The 19,825-nt window shown below is 36.0% G+C and overlaps 1 protein-coding gene across 9 annotated transcripts in view; it reads right to left on the bottom strand.

The window, feature by feature from the left end:
* QKI (QKI, KH domain containing RNA binding) overlaps positions 1-19,825 on the bottom strand; it is a 156,625-nt gene that overhangs the window by 76,162 nt on the left and 60,638 nt on the right. For all 9 annotated transcript variants that reach the window (XR_008971890.1, XM_057406918.1, XM_057406919.1 and 6 more), the window contains exon 3: positions 14,240-14,356. Coding sequence is in view for 8 of the 9 variants with exons in the window: in XM_057406918.1 (XP_057262901.1) it covers positions 14,240-14,356 (117 nt within the window). In the remaining variant the exon portion in view is untranslated. The remainder of the gene's footprint in view (positions 1-14,239; positions 14,357-19,825) is intronic.

Raw genomic sequence — 19,825 nt, 5'->3', positions numbered from 1 at the left:
TTCCCCCCTTAAATGTTCAACTTCATTTTACCTTTCCCTCCTTTTGTAAAAAAGAAGCCTTATTCAACCAGCCAGTAAGGGAAAACTCATTGCCTGTCAGTTTGCTGTTGCTCCGGATGCACGTTTATATCCCTTCTGTTGCTACTTCCTTAAGGGTCACTATAAACAACTGTCTGAGCAGCGAATGTAACCTGAGTATTTGAACTCCTACCCACTACAGTCAGACTTAAAGAATGATACTGCTGACAGGAGAACCTGACCATTCCCTGCCAGTGGTGCCCCTGCAAACACTCCCTCATCTATTATGCGGTTCTACAAGGACACTAGGAAAATCTGCATCTAATACTGTGAAAGGCCAGAATCTGAGCAGTATACTCAAAACGTTAGATTCTTGACAGTTTCTGCATCTGCAAAGATTGGTAGTACAGCATTATCCAGTCAAATTTATTATACTTAACACTACAACTTTCAGAACCAGCCAATGTAAAGTGAGTTTAATAAGAACACAAGTAATAGGCCAAGTATGATTCATTTTATCCTGTTACACTTTATTCTACCTGGTTGGATATTCGCATATAAGCCATGAAACACATACTCAATTATGATGTAAATAGCAGATTTGAAACCTGCAATGAGCAAATAAAATCAGATCTCCTTAAGAGAACTGAAACAATCAATAGGAAATGTAGGTTTTGTTTCTTCAAAACATTTGCTTCTTCAGGTGTATAAAGAAAATATGGCAAATTCAAAGTTTCTGATTTTTCTTAGAAATGAAAAAGTGTTGGGTTTTTTTAAAAGGAAGATTAATTTTACTACCAAATTATTCTAAAAAGATGCACTTCAAGCTAAATGTAACTTATTTAAAAGGCTGAATAATGAAAAAATCTATTAATCAGGCTGAGAAAAAGAAGAAAGGAAAAAACAAACTGGCATTTGCAATATCCCTGTCTCCTCACCACATACTAATTTCCCGATTAGTTTCAGTATTTCAAACTGCATTAATAACAACAAAATTTATCACTTATTTTGGCTTGTAACACAGCTTATCTTAAGACCTTCTCTGATTAATGCTGTTATGAGTCAGTGTGAGTTAGCAGATAGAAGGTCTAGGTCTTTTTGTCAGTCAAAATTTAAGTGAACATTAAATTCCAGTGTTGTCAACTTGAAACATAAATGATTGTTTCAAAGTCACCTCAAAGACTACTTGGACATTTGAAGCTCATTTATGCACTAGATGGAGTCTGAATACAATATATATATTATGAACACAAAACAACCTGTGCTTTTCTCTATTAAAAAAAAAAAATCATTCTGGATCTTAAATTTGCCAACTACTAGCTTTCAGATCTTCAAATTATGTATTACAGTATGTTTTGTCAGGTCAGCAGGCTAGTTAAAATACCACCAAGACCCCAAGCAACCTAAAAAATTCCCTGAATACATACGGTTGTAAACACATGGAGCACTTGAAATCAACGGTACTGCATCTCAAGTGGCTCCCAAATAATCCTGTAGAGTGGACCAATTAAATCAGTCAGGGAGTTCACATGATTCAGGCAGTTGGCTAAATGTGGTCTGGCATTCCAATCCTTTAGCAATGTCTGATAACTAGGGAAGCATTAACCATTTCTATACAGCTGCAGGACTTAGCATTCCAGATAACCATTTCTAAAAACACTCCAAACTGTACACAAGCAGTGATAAAGTTGGTATTAATATGCAAGGGGTCCCATCTTTCAAAAGCCTTCTTCTTCCTTACGCAAGACAAACATGCTATTGCTAAAGTAAACAGCAGCTTTCTCACAGAACAGACCAGGTGCGGTCAGCACTTCTTTCCTTACACTTCCAAGTGCCACCACAGCAGAAACACTAAGGATCAATAAATTAAGCTACACAATCATACTCACGAAGTGGGGTAGGGTGAGGGGATGCAGGGTAACCATACCAAAACCCCCCAACAAATTGTTTATCTAGACCCAAAAGTCAGGTCTGTCATCCAGAGTTTAAACGTCTCTTGGATAGAATAGGAACCAGCATTTTGGAGAAACATGGGAGCCACAACACACAGAATCACCAAATCCTTTAGGCTGCAAAAGACTTTTAAGATCATCAAATCCAACTGATAACCTAACAATGCCAACTCAAACACTAAACCATGTCCCCATGATTCAGACAAGATTCATAGCATGAGATGTGTGCCCAATTGGTCAGAATAGTAGGGAAAGATTTAGAACAAGTAACAACTGCACCAGACATACTACCCACAGAAGAAATTATTACCATAATTAGCATAGTAAGAATTATACCCACACATTTAGATTATATGCACTTACTGGCCATGTGCCAGATAAAGGCATTTAATTAGCAGGCTGTTGTTTGCTTTTGAAGACAAATTCCTTCCATCCTGCATGGAAGACCACCACTATCGTACTTGGAAAATGATGCATAAAAGCCAGGACAGCTAAGTTCATAATTTCATCACCTATTTTACTTCTGTCAGGACTAAAAATAGATATCAAGAACTCTAGTGGAGATACCAATAAATCTTAATCTTCTTAATCATTCCTCATGTCACATCTGCAAATCATCTACAGAAACCTCTAGCCAAGTCTGAGGGCAATGTTGTTATCTACTCTCCACTTCTCTTCAAAAGCTACTAGATTCAGAGTTTATGTTCCATTTGCTTTAAGGCAAGTAAATATTGCAAATTCACCAATCACCGTGACTTTCAGAAAATATTTTTTGATACTTTTGCTGTTGGATTTTCCTTTCCTTTCAGATGGTCTTTCTGCATGTCAAATTATTTTTACTGTTGATTGCTTAGTAGCTTGAAAAGTCTGTCATTGATTTTCTTATGTCTCATGTTACCTTCCTTGCTTGAATTACTCAAGTCCCCCAGTTGCAACATTATTTTAACTTCAGAGTTGAGATCATTCACTACCTTCATGCAAATATATTAAGTGCTGCTAGAAACCAAAAGTCAGGTTAATGTACTTTCATGGCATCTCATCATACTTTCAGAGGGTAAAAGAAGCACCATGGAATTTCACCCTCCTTCTATTGTAATAAGCATGTGACTGTTCAGAAGGAGGTCAGCAAGTACCAAGATGGAAAAAGAAGCCAGAGAACATCTCCCTAGAGAACTAAGAGGAACCATATGTCAAAGCAAGGAAAACTACTGCGACTTATGAAACAAGGGAGAAGTTCATGAAAGAGAAAAAAAAAAGTTTCCGTAGGAGGGAGGGAAAGAACGATTTTCACAATCCTGCAAACGCTTGAGAATAAAAAAAACGAATCCTGTAGTTCTGGCTATGAAAATTAACTGCTCCATAAATTATTTTGGATTGTTCTCTACACCTCCGTGCAGTTAATTCCCCAGAAATACTAGCTTTTCAGACATGAAGTTGCATGCCCAGCAACTGTGGCAAATTCACTTCTTTGTACCACCCAGGCACCTCCTCCCTGTACTGACTCCACCTGTTCTCGTCAAGTATTTTACATAATTCTGTAACATCTTCTCACGAAACCAACCAAAAATTTGATATTTCCATTGGTTTTCTACAGCCAGAGCCCAACTTTAGCTGCCAGTTATTTCACTGTCAGGCATGCATGAGATACTGCCTGAAGTCACTCTTCTGTGATGTTACTCTCAATCTCCAAAACCAGCCTCATGTCTTCTTCAGTCCGTTAACTTTAGAGGATAAGATTTTGGTCACCTTGTAGGAATCTTGTTCTGAATTATGATACAAATTATATCCAAGAATTACTCACATTACCAAATCTGTCAAGCAAGCATGAATACTGTATGTTTTTTGTGTTCCATAGTGAGTTTGTGGCACTTAATCAAATTAGATAATACAATATGACAGTTAGTATAACTTAAGTTAAACAGTCTCCAACAGCTTGAGCGCTGGTCATTGATCAGTTAAAAACTTTACTACTGTACAAATAACGAGTTTTCTTTACCAGAAAGACAGATTTCTGTATCTGGCTTTAACAATCATTTGAGTAAGTTTTCATCCATTCATGCAGGTACTAAGAACATACTTAAAACTGAGTCATTATGAGTTTACAAGGGGTTTCTTTAAAAGATATATTCACTGTGTGCATGCACTTGAGTGAGTTCTACAGGCATCAAAATATTACCCATTTACTGCCCAAAAAGGTGTGAAAATGTGAATAATTAGCAGACAGAAACTGCTAATTATTCTCAGAAAAGGCTTATAAAAATGTGCAACTGTCAAAAAATCCCTCTCCATCTGAAACAGGATGAACTGAAAAGTAAGGATATTGTCCCACTGCATACCCATTAGCTTCTACAGAGCTATCTGGATTTTATTCATATTCTTAATATACTGTATTGTAGGCCATACCTAGCAACAATTACCGCGATTAGTAACATCTTTTAGTCCCCGTCTACGCAAGGTAAAGGCTAATGCAGTCAGCAGATCTGAGAAAAGTGGAAAATTGTCACCATCTAAAATGCAGTTTGAATGTCAAACTGCTCAGACATCTTAGGAATTAAGATTTGGGATTGTTATCATACAGTTGACTTTTCCAAGTTGAAAAGGAATTCAGTATCTTGCCTTAATGAAATACTACAGATTAGTTGTCTATATCTGGAAAACAATAAAGTAGCAAAAAAGTTAAGCGTATCTTCTAAATTTTCAATCAGTAATTTAAGTATCTGGTTTCAGCAACAGTGGTCTTATTTTATGCTTACTCTTCTGCTCCATGTAAAAGAGCTTCTTATCAGTCTCAGTCAATTGCTAAATCTGACCTTAAGAAGCCACATCCAGGATGATAAAAAGCAACCTGTACTCTGACCTCCACCCCCCCTCACCCCCCCAAAAATATGGAGAACCAAGAGCTGCCAATAACTGACACCTACTCAAGAAACACAAGAGACATGCTGCCTTCCTCCCTGAGCCAACAGGGTCTGCCTCCATTCCCACATTTAAGCAGACTCAATCTTCAGGCACTCCAGGGAAATTCCTATGAGCCTCAAACCAAGTACAGCCTTTCCCACACAGGACAAGCAGAGTTTCATGATGCTCAGTAAACATTCAACCACAACCCTGAACACAAATTACTTCTGGTAAGCAAGCTTATAATATCACAACATTAATTCCTAAGAAAGTTCTTAAAAATAAACAAAACAGCCTTATTTCAAACACGAAATCACCCAGCAACAGGCAGCCAAACAGGTTAAGATTTTAACCTAGAAAAATCTGGAAATACTTCAATGGTGCTGATAAATGAAAATCAAGGTAAAGTCTGTAAAGTCTGTTGTCCTTCAGAGTGCATCATAAAGACATGGAAGTGTCACTGAGTTTTTGGAATCTCACAAGAATCAACTCCCTCATTTTAGCAGTATCAGACGATGCTCAACACTATAACCCCTGCAAGAGAAGACTAAAGTTTTTAAAAAATCACATGACTGTACCACAAGAATGCCCATATTTTGCTAAAACAAAGTCTCACATAGTTCAGTAACTCATCTCCCAACTTTTTCCGCTGAGTAAGTATGGAAAAACTTTCAGGTTACAGTAGATTTTCGTTATTTAAACCATTCACTTCTTTTACTACTTTGCCAGATAAAGTAAAATGCAGGACCTATCTCTGCAGACAATTTTGTCAATACCTCAAAAAAACTCAGTATGAATTGTCCCCCAAGCCTTTCAAAACTTTTATTCGTATGCCAGATACAAACAGCTGTGAGCTGCAGCCTAGTCAACTTTTTTTATAATACAATTAACACTCTCTGTACTTCCCACCTAACAAAAGCCTAGGAGTAATTTTGCAGAAAGACAGTTTCTACCATGGTAGAGATTAAGACGAGTCCATTACTGTTCAACAGACACAGAATTTTAATGTACAAAACAGAGACTTGTTTATACACAGATGTTCAGGCAATGAATCAAGATACCCTTGATATATACTTTTTGCACTACACTTTATGCTACTTTTTTCCAATTTCAACATAATCTAGGTTCTCCTTCCTCCTGATCATAAATGTTGTTTTTTTTTTTTCCTCAGAGGGAACCATAACCGCGCCCCCCCCCCCCCCAAAAAAAAAAAAACAACACACAAACCAGCCAACAACAAAATGAAAACAAAGTATTACACAACTTGGTTTCTACTAGCATGGCTTTCACTATACTCCTCCAGTTCTACAGCTTCCAGTGTCTTTAAGAAAATAGTTCTTGAATGCCATTAAGTCTGTTACATCCATATGTAATTAGTTCAATAACCAGTTAAGTATTTACCAGCTTAAGTGTTCAGAACAAAATGACATATAATCCAATACTGATACCAAAGTTAATCATAGTCAAAGGCTTTAGCTACTTTTCACATCACACAGAAAAACATGAGTCTTATTACTGCTAAAATCTGCTCAAAGCTGCAACACTCTGTACTGAGCACATAAAGAAATATATCCAGTATATACTGTATTTATTTAGTATATAGCCAATAAAAAGCAAAGGTATCTAGTGAAATCAACTTACCTAAAAAATGCCATGCATCAGATACCGTGATATCAGAAAATGCCAGTGATACTTTAGAATATTTTCCAATAATTCTTAAGGCTCTAAATTTTTCTGTAGTTCAAAATAAAACCATTCTGCTCTTGAAAGTAAAAGCATCCCTCAGAATGTTAAGTGAAAAGTTTTTCACAATAAATTACTTCAACTGAGAAGTGTTTGTCAAATCATACATACAACTTAGGGAGAACATTCTTTTTTGTAAAATTTACATTCCCATACATAACTAAGCTAATTGCACCTACACTGCATTCTTCAACACAGTCATTGTGAACTGAACATTTTTTACCTAAAGATGTGTGCAGGTTAGATTTCAAACATACTCTAGGGACTCTGGACTACAAAACCCCCATGAACAGGCTTAAAAGAGTCATCCTTCACTCAGGGTAATTCAAGAAATAACATCCATTACTTTCAACATTGCTGCCTTTTGAATTTCCTCAAGTATAGTTTGTACTTGTCAGCCTTTAGCACTTAATTATGTAATTAACAAAGCAACTTGCAAAGAGGAATTCTATTATTCTTTCATGATGACTTCTTTTTCTTTTTTGTACTACTGGCTAATAATATAACCTCTTATCTTTTCATAAGGTCTTTGCTCCCAGACTACCAAGGATACAACTCAAGAGATGTCTGTTTTATAGGTAAAAAGGGAGAAACGGCTATGCTTCGGCAATTCTTTAATAAAAGTAATAATGATAAAATCCAGCTTTACAACTCCTCCTGCATTCAAAATAAGTGGTTACAAATGCAATAAAGGTTTTAAAATTGGAATGGAAAAGCCTATTTTCTGAAGTACTTGCTACTGAAAAAGAAATTACTATCTTACAAGCAACCAAAATTATTTTCATTATATCTGTGATTTACAATGAACTTTTAGGAAGGCAAAGTGGTATCACCTACCAAGTATATTCTTAAATGGACTTGGATTCTAAGCTACAGGATTTTTCTCCACCACATAAAAGCTACACGCAATTTTTCATACAGCTTAATATGGTACATTCTTCACCGTGTATTAAAATAGCAGTTGTGATATGCTGACTATGTGAGGTCAATAGTACCTTTATGTGAATATGATTTTTTTAAAGTTAGTTTTAGAATAAAAGGCCAGTTACTACACAAATTAAGTATGAAGAAAGCCTCCCAAGTTTGATGAATCCATTTGAGGAATTATCTTAATCCAGACATGCATACCAAGAACTGTGTTTAGAGGAAATGTCACTGTAGAAAATGCTAGACTCTGAAGTTAATTGTTCCGAGGGTAGTATCTTAAATGCTGCCATCTGAATGCCTTAAGTAATTTTCTGTTAAAAATTTATACCCTGAATGCAGTAGGTTCAGGAACATGCTGTACAGGTAATATCTCAGTCCTGAGCAGCCTGCTCATACAATGACTTTTGATGTATACTCACTGAAATTGCTAGCAATTACAACTGAATATAACAAAGTTGCAGCTTTCATGTGCAACAAAAGTTAACAAAACCACAATCTTTTATATCCAACATACTGAACTGCCACTCCACACTGCCTCAGCCAGTGGGGTTTCCAGTAAGTAGAAGTCAATTAATTTTAACAAATAGTACATTTATGATGGCTACTGACAAGGGATTCTGACAGTTATAGTTCTAAAAGTAAGCATCTGACCTCCAGAAACCCCATAAGCATTGTCACTTCTGACCTCTTCAGGTTTCTTTTTTTGTTAAATAGTCATTTCTAGTTGCATGCTATATAAATGGACTTAATTTTTCACTTTTACATGCCTAACATCCCAAATCATTTAAAGATCTGTTTTTTTCCTAATAGTACTGACAAATGCTTAAAACCCCATCTCTCCAACTAGTTAGATTTTTTTTTTTAACTGCTACTCCAAACCACTGATATGGTTTCTCAACACAGACATATGAAATTGTCAAAAAGCAGCAGCATGCTTGTGTGTAGATGCACAATTTTGGAAGCAACAGGCCTGAGCCATGTAATTTACTCCCAGAAGACAAGAATAAGGGCTGGTCAACTTTCCAATATGAAACACAGCACAACTCTACCATTTGCTACCATCTGCTAAATATATTCCATTTCAATGTATGTGTCAGGACCACAGCTTTTATTATTTTTTCACTTTCCATGCAATGCAAAAGTTGAGCATCTTATAATTAGTGCAGCAATAACATACTCTTCTAACAAGATGTACTGAAAAGTACGTATTATTTAATGCCAGTAACTTCCATTTATAAGCTAAACTGAATGTTTAAGATTTTCTATTGGAAATCAAAGTGTATCTAATGAATATACTCCAAGGTTTTTCAGAGACTAAAAGGCATTAAAATATTACAAATATATAATACGTCAATTCCATGCAGCATGTAAACGCAGTAAAATACCCTGATCATAAAACAGTTGATTTTTTTCACTGTAATTTTTTCCTCAAGCTTTGCACAGGTACCAAGGATAATTTTTTAATTCCTTTTTAGTCTTACTATAAACCAGAAAAAACTGGAGAGTCCAAAGAAACGGAATTATCTATCTGCTGTGACAACTCTGCACCAGCCAAAGGACTAGACTGGTACTAATCAAGAGTTTTGTCTTTTGTGAAACCTTACGTAATTTCAGCTTGTAAGGTTAACAGTGATATAGGAACAAGTAAGCTGTAGGATAGGAACCACAGATCAGTTCAAGCGACTTAATATGGAGCAAAGTGCAACAGATTTGAAGCTACTACAACAGATGAAAGCACCGAGTTCTTCAAGTTTAGAATTGCACAGCTGTCTGCTTTTCTCTTAGAATAATCTATTTTACGAAATAATTCAATTGTAATAAAATTGTAAGAAAAAGTAAGAAGATGCTTTCTCATGAAATAGAAAAGAATGTTGTCCTCTTTTCATACACTTCTGGAGAAGATTCTTGACTAAATGTAGGAAGAAGAAATGCAAAAAAAAACAATGTAGTTGCCAAGACTGCCACAAGCCAGCAGTCGGACACTGTGAGGCTGCATACACCTCTAAGTGATAGAGGGGTATAGAATACCTATAGAGCTGACTCCTTATAGGTATGTTAAAATGTCTGGTTTATGGAATTCATGTAAAACAAGGGAAATGACAAATACCAGTGTTTTTCTTACCCATCATTGGACAGTCTTCCCTTTAATTAAGCAGTATGCTTAATTGGTGTGAAAATTGCTAGTTTTCCTCATTACCTAATGAAAAGTGCATTCAGACTAAGCAAAAACAACCTTGGTTTTAATAAAGTTACACATTCATTAGCTTTTGATAAATGCCTGCAAGCCCTCTCCTCTCCCCGATAATCTCCTTCAAGCACCTCCAGGCTTTAATCACAATAGTCTCAGCAATTAAGGTTTTGATTTTGAATTTGCCTACAGTTGCCCAGAGAGATATTCTGATCACCACCTGTGTCTCAGATACGATTTGACTATTTCCTTCTGGGGGAAGTCTGTCACAAATTTTCAAGATTTGATTCCAGCTGGAATGATCTGGCTATGTGACAAAGATTTCTAATTCATTACTTCTGTTTGTAGGCTTACACAGGAGGGCAGAATTTTCTATAGATCAAATATAAATGGTTCATTTTTCCAACATGTCAGTCTATTTTCTCTTGGATTCTGCAACCACTAGCAAGGTAGGAAGAAATGTGTAGATGGACAGTTTATTCTAGGAGATGGTATTTAGTACCACACAGCTCTCACATTACAGACTTGTTTAGTAAGTAATTCCTTCCCACATCCAATAAGGTTTCTTTTACAACTATCACCTGGCAATCAGGTTTGCAGATATGAAACACAGAATACACATGCAAATTAACCTGCATTTCTTATTTTCTCCAAACTGCAAAGCAGTTCAGTAAAAAACTGGAAAAACCTTGAATACTCACTTTTCTAAATAGCATTGACTTATATGAAAAGGTTTTAAAGAACTGCTAGAGTAACCTAACCTTTCCTGAGAATACTATTACTTCGGCATTTTACACTTCAAAGTAGATTAGCATTTTGAAGTAGAACCTGCAAAGAGAGGAACCCCTTAAGAAAATAAAAAGATGGTTATCATTAAAAAGACACTAACTGCCAAGTCGGTCATCTTGCACTGCAAAACTAAGGAGTTCATCTATAATTCATCAGGAAAAGAGGCAAGCACCAATAGCAAGAAGTATACATACTCCTCAAAGTGATAAATGTCACTTGTTCTTACTTTAGTCTGTTTATGATCACTGAGTCTTGAATATAGCTTCCAAATCTTAATTTTTAGAAGAAACACCATATTGGGGAGCATTGCAAACTGCATCATCATCAATGGTTATGAAATCCTTCCTACTGCAGCAACAATTGTATAGCACCAAAAAGTTCTGGCTGAAAAAGATAAACTACTGGCTAATACCAATCATCTCAGGAGAGAAAAGAGTAATAGAAAGATTAGGAATGGATGGCATGAAAATAGGTTTTACCAAGAAAATTATTTGGTACTCAACGTGACTTTATAGCCCATATTATACTATTTGCTATTCAAATACATTATACTATTATATCATTCAAACATGCTGAACTATGTAATATTCAACAATAACAGTAGAATTATCTCATGAAATCAATGGTCAAGTACACTGTGCTCTGAAAGTATCACACAACAGACAACTCAAAAGAGGCAACGGGCATTAAAGCACTGTCTGGGTCAGTTTGTAGCTTTTCATGCATACAAAGTTCTAGCTGACCTGCCATACAGAACTCGTTCTTATCAAAGACAGCTTCACTTTTCTTACTAAACTTCAAAAAGACAGGTGACTCGTACTCAGAAGGTCTCAGCTCCTCTGTCTTCTCAAAAACAAAACTCCAGTAGCTGACATTGCCTAATGTCCTTGGAGCAGCTAAAAAATAAATAAAACTAAAGAGAGTGGTCACAGGGGGGAATCAGTCTAAAACATAACACCTTCCCAGACAGTAAACCTCCCTAAACTCTCTAGCAAGATGACTCCCCAAAGGAGGCCAGGTTCTGAAGTGCAGTAGTGGGAGGCTGCAGGCACTAAACCTAACAGCCATTTAGACACAGTCCTAGGCAACTTCTTCTAGGCAACCCTGCTTGAGGAGGGGTATTACACAAGAGAACCTCCAGAAATCCCTTCCAAATCTGACTGATTCTGTAAAAGGCATTTCATAAACTCCAAGACCTACACAAATGTTGACTAGATAAGTCAGAACATGTGGTGGTGACCAACAACACTGCAGATAATGTGCTTTTCCTAGCTGGCAGCTGAGAGTAATGAAGGATGTGGTACATGCACAGGTACTACAACTGGCTGGAGGCGCGCAAGTCCCTGGGCTGCTGGTAACATGGCAGTGGGACTTAACATAAAAAGCTTTCAAAAAACAAAGGCTGTTACAGCTCTAACAAGTGCTCTGTTAGTCACAACCTGCAAAATGGCTACCATACCCAAATGTGGAATTCATTAGGCCACACTGGTTTCTGTTCAGCCTAGTATGAACACAGACAAGGAAGAGATGGAGCATGGTGGGGGTGAGGGATGGATTATGATATGTGGGCCAAGGAACACAGCAATTTCCAGAAATCTAAAGTAATTTTCACTCTTCCAAGTGCTTTCTATTGAAGAGTCTGCAAATCAAATATTTATAGGAAAATAGGTCCCTTCAGAAGAAAAGCTGAGGCCTCAGATACAGTTTTATTCTTTCTTTTTACACTGTTGAAGCTGTTTGCAGTATAGCTATTGCTAACACAGCTAAGTGTGATTTTCCACACAGCAAAGCCAGTCTGCAAAACTTTTAAGGATGTATCAGAACATCATTGTTAATGACTATTTTAAGCATACATACATTCACTACTAACATTATCAGTTAGTGAGACATTATTTCTGGACCATTAAGCTTGGGGCCTCAGTCTATACTTACAAGTTTCCTGATGTTTTAGCCTATGAGCCTAAATGTTTTAGCTTATGAGATCTATGAACATAAATGAACCAGAACAAAAATTTTTATTCAGTTACATAATCTAACTCCTGATGGTCTACCCCAACATGGAATTACCATTCCTAAAACAAAGATGAAGCAGCAATAAACTTAAATTTTGCCCATAAATGAAGATAAGGACTGTAGTATTGATAAAAATACGTCTTTTAAAAACTATGTTTAAATAAGAAAGAGCTGAAAGAGCTCTGAAGTACTCCCTTTTTTTTTTTTTAAGGCATCAGTACTTCTCTTTGGAATTAACAGCTTGAGAATTCATTCGTTGCAAGCTAAATTTTAGTGTATTCCTGGTGGCCAAGATTTACTTTCTTACAATTAGCATCAGAAGTCATAAGGTCTAACTAATCTACCAGTCAAAAAGTGGTAGCTTTCAAGGGTAGATTGAATAGTCTTCTCTTAAAGGGAGGCACTATTTTCACTAGATCTCCTGCCCTGGGATGCTGAAATTTTAATACTCAGAAACTTTAATGTCTCCTAACATCCCCAGTTATAGGAAACCTGTGTTTCAAAATCCTCTACTAAAACCATCAATTCTACAAGTTCTATTTACCCATCTAACACTTAAAACCCCACAACAGTAGGAGTTATTTGTATGTTAAATGTGCCCCCAGCCAAGCAGTAGAAGGAATTCTGGACAAACTGTGTTCTGTTGGGGTTTCTTTTTGCCTTTTTTTTTAAGTAAACCTTCATGAATCACGTCTTTCTTTAAAACAATGTCACCCTCTTACTTCTAAAAGAACATAGGCAGCCAAGAACTCTCTAGGTTGAAACAGATCTTTGCTCAAAAGCTAGCAATCTAAACAGCCAAAATAGCTATGGGGAGAATAAGAGAAAGGGTGGCAACAGTATTTACAGCAGACTATGAAAACAAAAGGCATCAAATGGATTTTGAAAGCTACACAAACTCTGGGAAGTCTGAGATTTGTAAGTGGGTAGACATCAGCTTTCTATTTTAATTGTGATGTGCTACATATGTATCAGATGGCTGATCAGATAAGGAAAAGAAGAGGAGAACAAAGAGGAAACAAGCACACATTTCAAAAATGCAGTGGAGATGCTGATGCAACTTGAGCAGTAGTAACCAGAAATGGAGGGAAATAGCTAGAAAACAACCTGCAAAACTAAATCACTTCCAGGAGTTACCACCAGAACAACTTGACATTCAGGATGTAGTTTCCCTGTTTATACAGGATGCGCATACATACTACAGGACAGAGCAAGGAACATCCCTAATTACACTGCAACTTCACCTGAACACAAATCCAGAAACATGGTGATTCCTGGTTCACTCAGAGAATTCACTGCCAGTAATGCATTCACCATTTTCCCCAATCCACACTACTTGCACAAGACACTATTTTGGTATTTCAATACTAGAATGTTATTAACAACACTTTTAAGATTAACAATTCTTTCTTAGAAAAATGTATTTATCTTCATTTTTTTTGCTTTATTTTGTGAAACATGACACAATTAGAACTTAGTTACTGATGAAAAATACTTCCTAATTGCTAGTTAGACCCCCAATTGCACCATTATGGAGTATGCATATTCAACTTCTTTAGGGTAGACTGTGTTATTTAATAAGGCTGTAAGAAAGACTAGATAATTAAAAAACATACAGTAAGAACACAACAAATAAGAGAGACATGAGCCTACCCCTCTATCAGGAATAAAACCCCTGCATCTGAAACTACACTACCTTTCCAAAGCTTACCTTCTTTTTGTCCCTCATGGAGCCCTTCCCTCGGACCATTATCTTGCATCCTGTTTCTGCCTCAAGCTGTTTAGCTGTTAGTCCTCTGGGCCCAAGGATTCTTCCAACGAAGTTAAACTGGGGGAAAAAGAACCATAAATTATTATTCGTATAAAAGCAAGTAAACAAGATTATTTTAAAATTTAACAAGATGTATTTCTTTCTCTAAAATATCATCAAGTGTTTATCAGTTTAGAACACTAAATACCTAAGGTTACAGAATGAGGTAAGTACTATTTTCATGCATTAGATAACTAAGTGACCCTTACTTTGGGGAAAACAGGTTTCAGGTGAAGATAGATTTTTTTGAAGGTTAACATCCATTAGTCTAGGGCAGTCTATGTAGTACTAATTTCCTCCCCAGTAAGTAATTGCATCAGCTTACAGAACACGTCCCCTCACCACTAACATGACCAGACATGCTCATTACTAGGCAAACAATGTGCATCATCACATCATAGAAGCACAAATGTTCTTGCTGCATGACCAGGCATACACGAGTCTCACCACATGGAAGCTGTGTGCAAGTCCAGTCCCATAATGGCACCAGGCACTCAGGCAAGCCCCCTATGCCCACTATTCGTTTGTTCCTCACCTACACCTAAGAAGCCTACAAAAAACATTATTTTTTTTTCACCTTTCCACACTGTTCTAGTGGGCTCAATCTGGACAGCACACTGCCGGCTGGCCACCCACATCTACAGAAGCTCTTCTTTATCTACCTGTGCCATAGCACTTCCCTTAGAAAAAGACCTGAGGCCAGCTTGTTATGTATTCACATTCCTGGAAAACACTCTGTGTATGTGTGTATATATGTGTATATATAGATACATGACAAAAGCATGTGTCATTTTTGTAAGCCATATACTTTACTCAGTTGTGCATACACAGAGAGCAAGTATTTCTTGTTTAATTGGCTAACTTCAGTAACAGCAGACAGCCCCCTGCCTACGCTTAACACAGTAATACCACCATTTACCCAAACATAACAGTATTTCTTAGTTATTTTCCAGGTTTTTTACCTTTCATTATTTTCAATCACACATTCTGAAAATCATGACATAAATAAAAAATAAAAGCATTAAATGCAGGTAGCATTAAGAACATATAGCAGTACTTTGTGACAACTACGGTGCAAAGATGAAGTACCAGGCTCAAAGGACACATAAACCTAGAAGTTTCAGCATGAAGATTAAATTCAAAGAAGCTAATAAGAGGAGAGAAGCATTGGAGAAGTCTTGATATTCTAGATCCTAGTAAACAAAGCTATTTAACGGAATTATGAAGAAGTTGTTTGCTTCCATTTCCCAGCTAATCAAAACTGGTTTTGAGTACTACAATTAAACATATTTGAAATTCTTGTAGAACTGAAAAGACCAGAAATGATTTAGGAGTGAGCAGAAATTATGAACACAAAAAAATAAAAGTTTTTAAACAAAAATAATCGTGTTTCTCAATGGCTAAACTGTTCATAGGGAAGATACACTACAAAATTATTTAGCATTCCAAGCTCAAAAAACCAAAGACATACTATGAAGTCTGAATCAATTGCTGAGGTAAAAAAAATAAAGATTAAAGTCACTTGTGAAGGGACACATGAACTGTGAATCACAGGAAATTAAGGAGGACTCACTAAGACTGGATAAAACAATGAACCAGCCACAAGTGATGAAGTTCAGCTGTGAACTACTATCCAAATCTTGCATTTGTTACACATTTCATGTTTAACACCGAAATCATGCAACTATCATGATGTAAACAGAATCTTACTGCACCCTAAATCTTTAGCTAAATATCCCATTTCACTGCTAAGGCTAAAATAATATTGCAAACCTGACCTTGAACCACTCTTCTAATCAACACACAAGGCGACTATCACTACATTCTCTAACTCCCAAGAAAAACAGCATCCTCTAATATTTTATTAACTTGGATCATGATTAAAAGAATAATTCTAAGATAAGATAATTTGGATAAAAAATAAATAGAACAATTTATAATACTAACAAAAAGGCAGGAATATGTAATACTCTCAAGCTTGCAACTTTATTCATGTTGCCTTAACATTATTTAGAATTGTGGTTTCTAGTTAAGAAATTGCTGACTTAAATTGCAAAAAAACCAAAAAAAAAAAGTTAAGCCAGTTTCTTTTCTAGCTGCTCCCAAAATATTCTCCTTATAAAGAGCCTTCATAAATCTTTCGAAGGTAGATCAACCCCTTGTCTCTTCTTCCAAAACTTCACACTTTAGCCTTTCAACCTTTTTGGACAGGTATTTTTCTAAAACTCTGACTGCTCTTGTAACCTCTCAATAGCCCTCCAATTTGCTCATTTCTTAAAGCGGGATGTCTGGACAAGGCAGTACTTCAAAAGAGACCTCAACAAGGTTAAGTTACTGAGACCAATTACATCTTAAAAGCCACATTCCGATTAACACATCCCAGCTTCTTTCCCTCCCAAAATAATTTAGCTCTTGATCCAACATTCACTGACCCCAGATACTCTTTCCCATTACCTCTGCACTGCCAGTTTTCCCCAGTTTAGGATTCATATGCAACTTTTACACCTCCCTACACCACCACATTGCTCTGCATTTGCGCAATGAATTCCACATTGTTGTTGTGCAAAATTAACTCTCTTAAGAGACAGTAAATACTGGGAGACTGAACACAATGATCGTTGTTGTTGAAGGCAACAGCAACAAACATATTAGGTAAAAGTTTGCTCTAAATCCTAATTTTTGCACCTACTCTGGAACATTAATGATTACTGTGCAGCAACTGATGCTCCCAAGACCTGACAAAATTTCTATCTGGTGTTCTAACTCACAAGTCCACTGCATCAGAAATTCCCTAATAAAAGCAGCTTGGATTCCCTATGCACAAAACAACTATCTCCCAAACAGACAAGGGGCTCTTACAGTCCTTCTATATCTCACCAGAATCTACACTCAAAACAAACATAGTAAAGAAAAATAGGAACAACCTATGCTAAAGACTCAAAGCTGCTGATTAATAAGAGGTTGCAAAGAAGTGTGTATGGGAAATGCAGTGTTTGAGAAACTTTCCATGCAAGTTAAAACCCAAGGAACTTAAGGGAGTCCAGTAGTACTGCTTCATACTATTACTGTGCCTTTCATATTTTGTTTTTTCCTTTGAAACCTGAAAGTTAAGATATAGCAATATCTAATTTATTTGATTAAAAAAAAAAATAAATACCCTCTTCCCTTGATTACTGGGGAAGAAATTGAAAAAACATGATTTGATTAAAATACCCAAATCTTGTAAAAAAAAAAAAAAGAGCATAAGCACATGCATCTGGTTAAACAATTATTCTTCTCAATTAAAAACTAATTTATTCTACCATCTTATTAGCAAATGTTCCAGTGATTTGCTATACATTGAATTTGCAGAGCTAGTTACTTATCACTGGAAAAAAGCCAAAACCAAGCTATTCTTGAAGTCTATTTCAACTTAAGAAAATCAAGTCATAGAAAGCTTTTATGTTGTTCAGATACAATGCATATTTGAGTACAAGTGTTTTGCACACAGCCTAAACATTATTTTAATGAAAATCTCAGGCAAACTCCAGTAGTTCCTCATTATAACGAAAGCAAAAGATACTCTATGCTTCACACTGACTTCTTCAATTAATAATACTTTAAGACATAATAATAAATATTTAAATTCAGCAGAAGTTCTAATCACACAAAAGAGAGCCTTTTACAATGATCCACAAACTTTGTAATTTGTCTCATTTCTAGTAATCTAGCATTTGGTCTCACCTTCTGATCTCCAACTTAGAAAAAACACCTAAACTCTGTGAATGTCTTTAAAAACCCTACTAACTACTCCAAACGAGTACTTGTAACTATAGATGTCTACACTTGATGCTACTTAATTCTTAACTGCTTGCAGAATCAATTTCAGTATAGTTATGCCATACAACAAAATATATTCTGCATTCTGAGACTACCTTTACATACCATGACTTCCCCCCTTTTTAACCATAACACAGCACAAAAACTTCAGGCTTCTGCAACAGTTACAAAGCAGCTTAGCTTTCCCCCTTAGTCAGACCTTTTCCAATTACAGTATTGTATTTTATTTTACACCTAAGTATTAGACATAAGTCTGCCAGCTGTAAGTGGATTTTCAGGAACACAAAAAACATTCACCCTCCCATATGCAAATTAGCTTTTAGGTTGTATATTAATACATCAAACAAACTAAAGCATCCCAAAAAATGTGGTTCTAAATGCCCTGGCATTTTGTTTCTGAAGACATTTCCTGTTCATTTCATTTTCATACGCTTTTCTTCACCAAATAAAAGGCACCTGAAGATGAAGACTTTGTATGGTTCAGTGGTTAAAATGTCGAGGTTAAGAAGCAGCTGAAAACTGGATGTTATAATGGAGAACATCTGGCAATTTTATCTTAAGCAGCAAAGGTAACAGTCAGTTAAGCCATTTTGGAGGGAACCTTCTATGTCTTCAGATCCTACTAGTCCTATTCCAAGAACATTTGGGAAGGTTACTTAATCTGACGGAGTAACAGGCTAAAGTGCTAACTGTGGAAACAAAGCAATGAAGAGACACAAAGAAACTGCAGAGAAGAGAAAGGCATTCAAAAGAAAGTGTAATAAATATGTATGCCATTTTTTTTTGTTAAATGTTAGTACTCCTTGTGAGCAAAATTAACATTACTCCTAAGCACTAAGACATTTTTTTAAGTTACAAGTAAATTTGAGTACTTATTTTCATCCACAGTTTTGAGGAAGAAAAGCAGTTAATGCATTTAATGGAAACATTTATATGCAAAATTAAATTGGAAATACTAGTGTATAAGATAAAAGATTGCACTATGCTGACAAGACACGCGGGAGACGAGGCTCTGAACCCACCAAAAACTGTCACTGGCCCACCAAAATTAGCAAATTTGGGTTTCTGGTTTTTAATTGTTTTCTTTTTAAAGAAGCACTGGTTTATGATACTAGCAATACAGTTATTTAAAAAAAAAGTATTTCTGCATTTATTAGAAATAGTTTGAATTGCTTTAAGCTGAGTTTTAAGTAATCATAAAGATACCAGATAAACAGCCAATTAGATCTTCGAAAGCCTGTAATTTGAAATAAGAATAAAGCCACTTGAGGCAGTGGAAAGCAAAATACAGCATATTAAATCTTAAAAGGGCAATTACCATATACTTTCAGTTAGGTAGTTTATTTGATAAAGGAAACAAAACTTGTAACATAACATTACTGATAGGTAGTACATAGACATTAAGGAGAATGATGTTATTTACAATAATGTACATTAAATTTTTTTCTTTACTCAAAATAATCACAAATAAATTTGCCATCAACAGTTAACAGGAGGAACTGATTAAAGACACAGCCTTTCTGCCCACATTTATAGTCTCCATCCTCAATTTTTTCAGTCTGAATAGTTTTTTTTACTTACAACTATTGCCACTATCTCATCCAGTATAGAAGATACTGCTAGATTTTGATAGGTGGTGACTAAGGAAATTGAAAGTATCTTTTCCAC

The sequence above is a fragment of the Pezoporus wallicus genome, unplaced genomic scaffold (assembly GCF_028554395.1).
Source record: "Pezoporus wallicus isolate ANWC-B61680 ecotype Strahan unplaced genomic scaffold, APGP_CSIRO_Pwel_v1 scaffold_6362, whole genome shotgun sequence".
NCBI classification, from domain to species: Eukaryota; Metazoa; Chordata; class Aves; order Psittaciformes; family Psittacidae; genus Pezoporus; species Pezoporus wallicus.
This window is presented reverse-complemented; position numbering and strand designations above follow the sequence as displayed.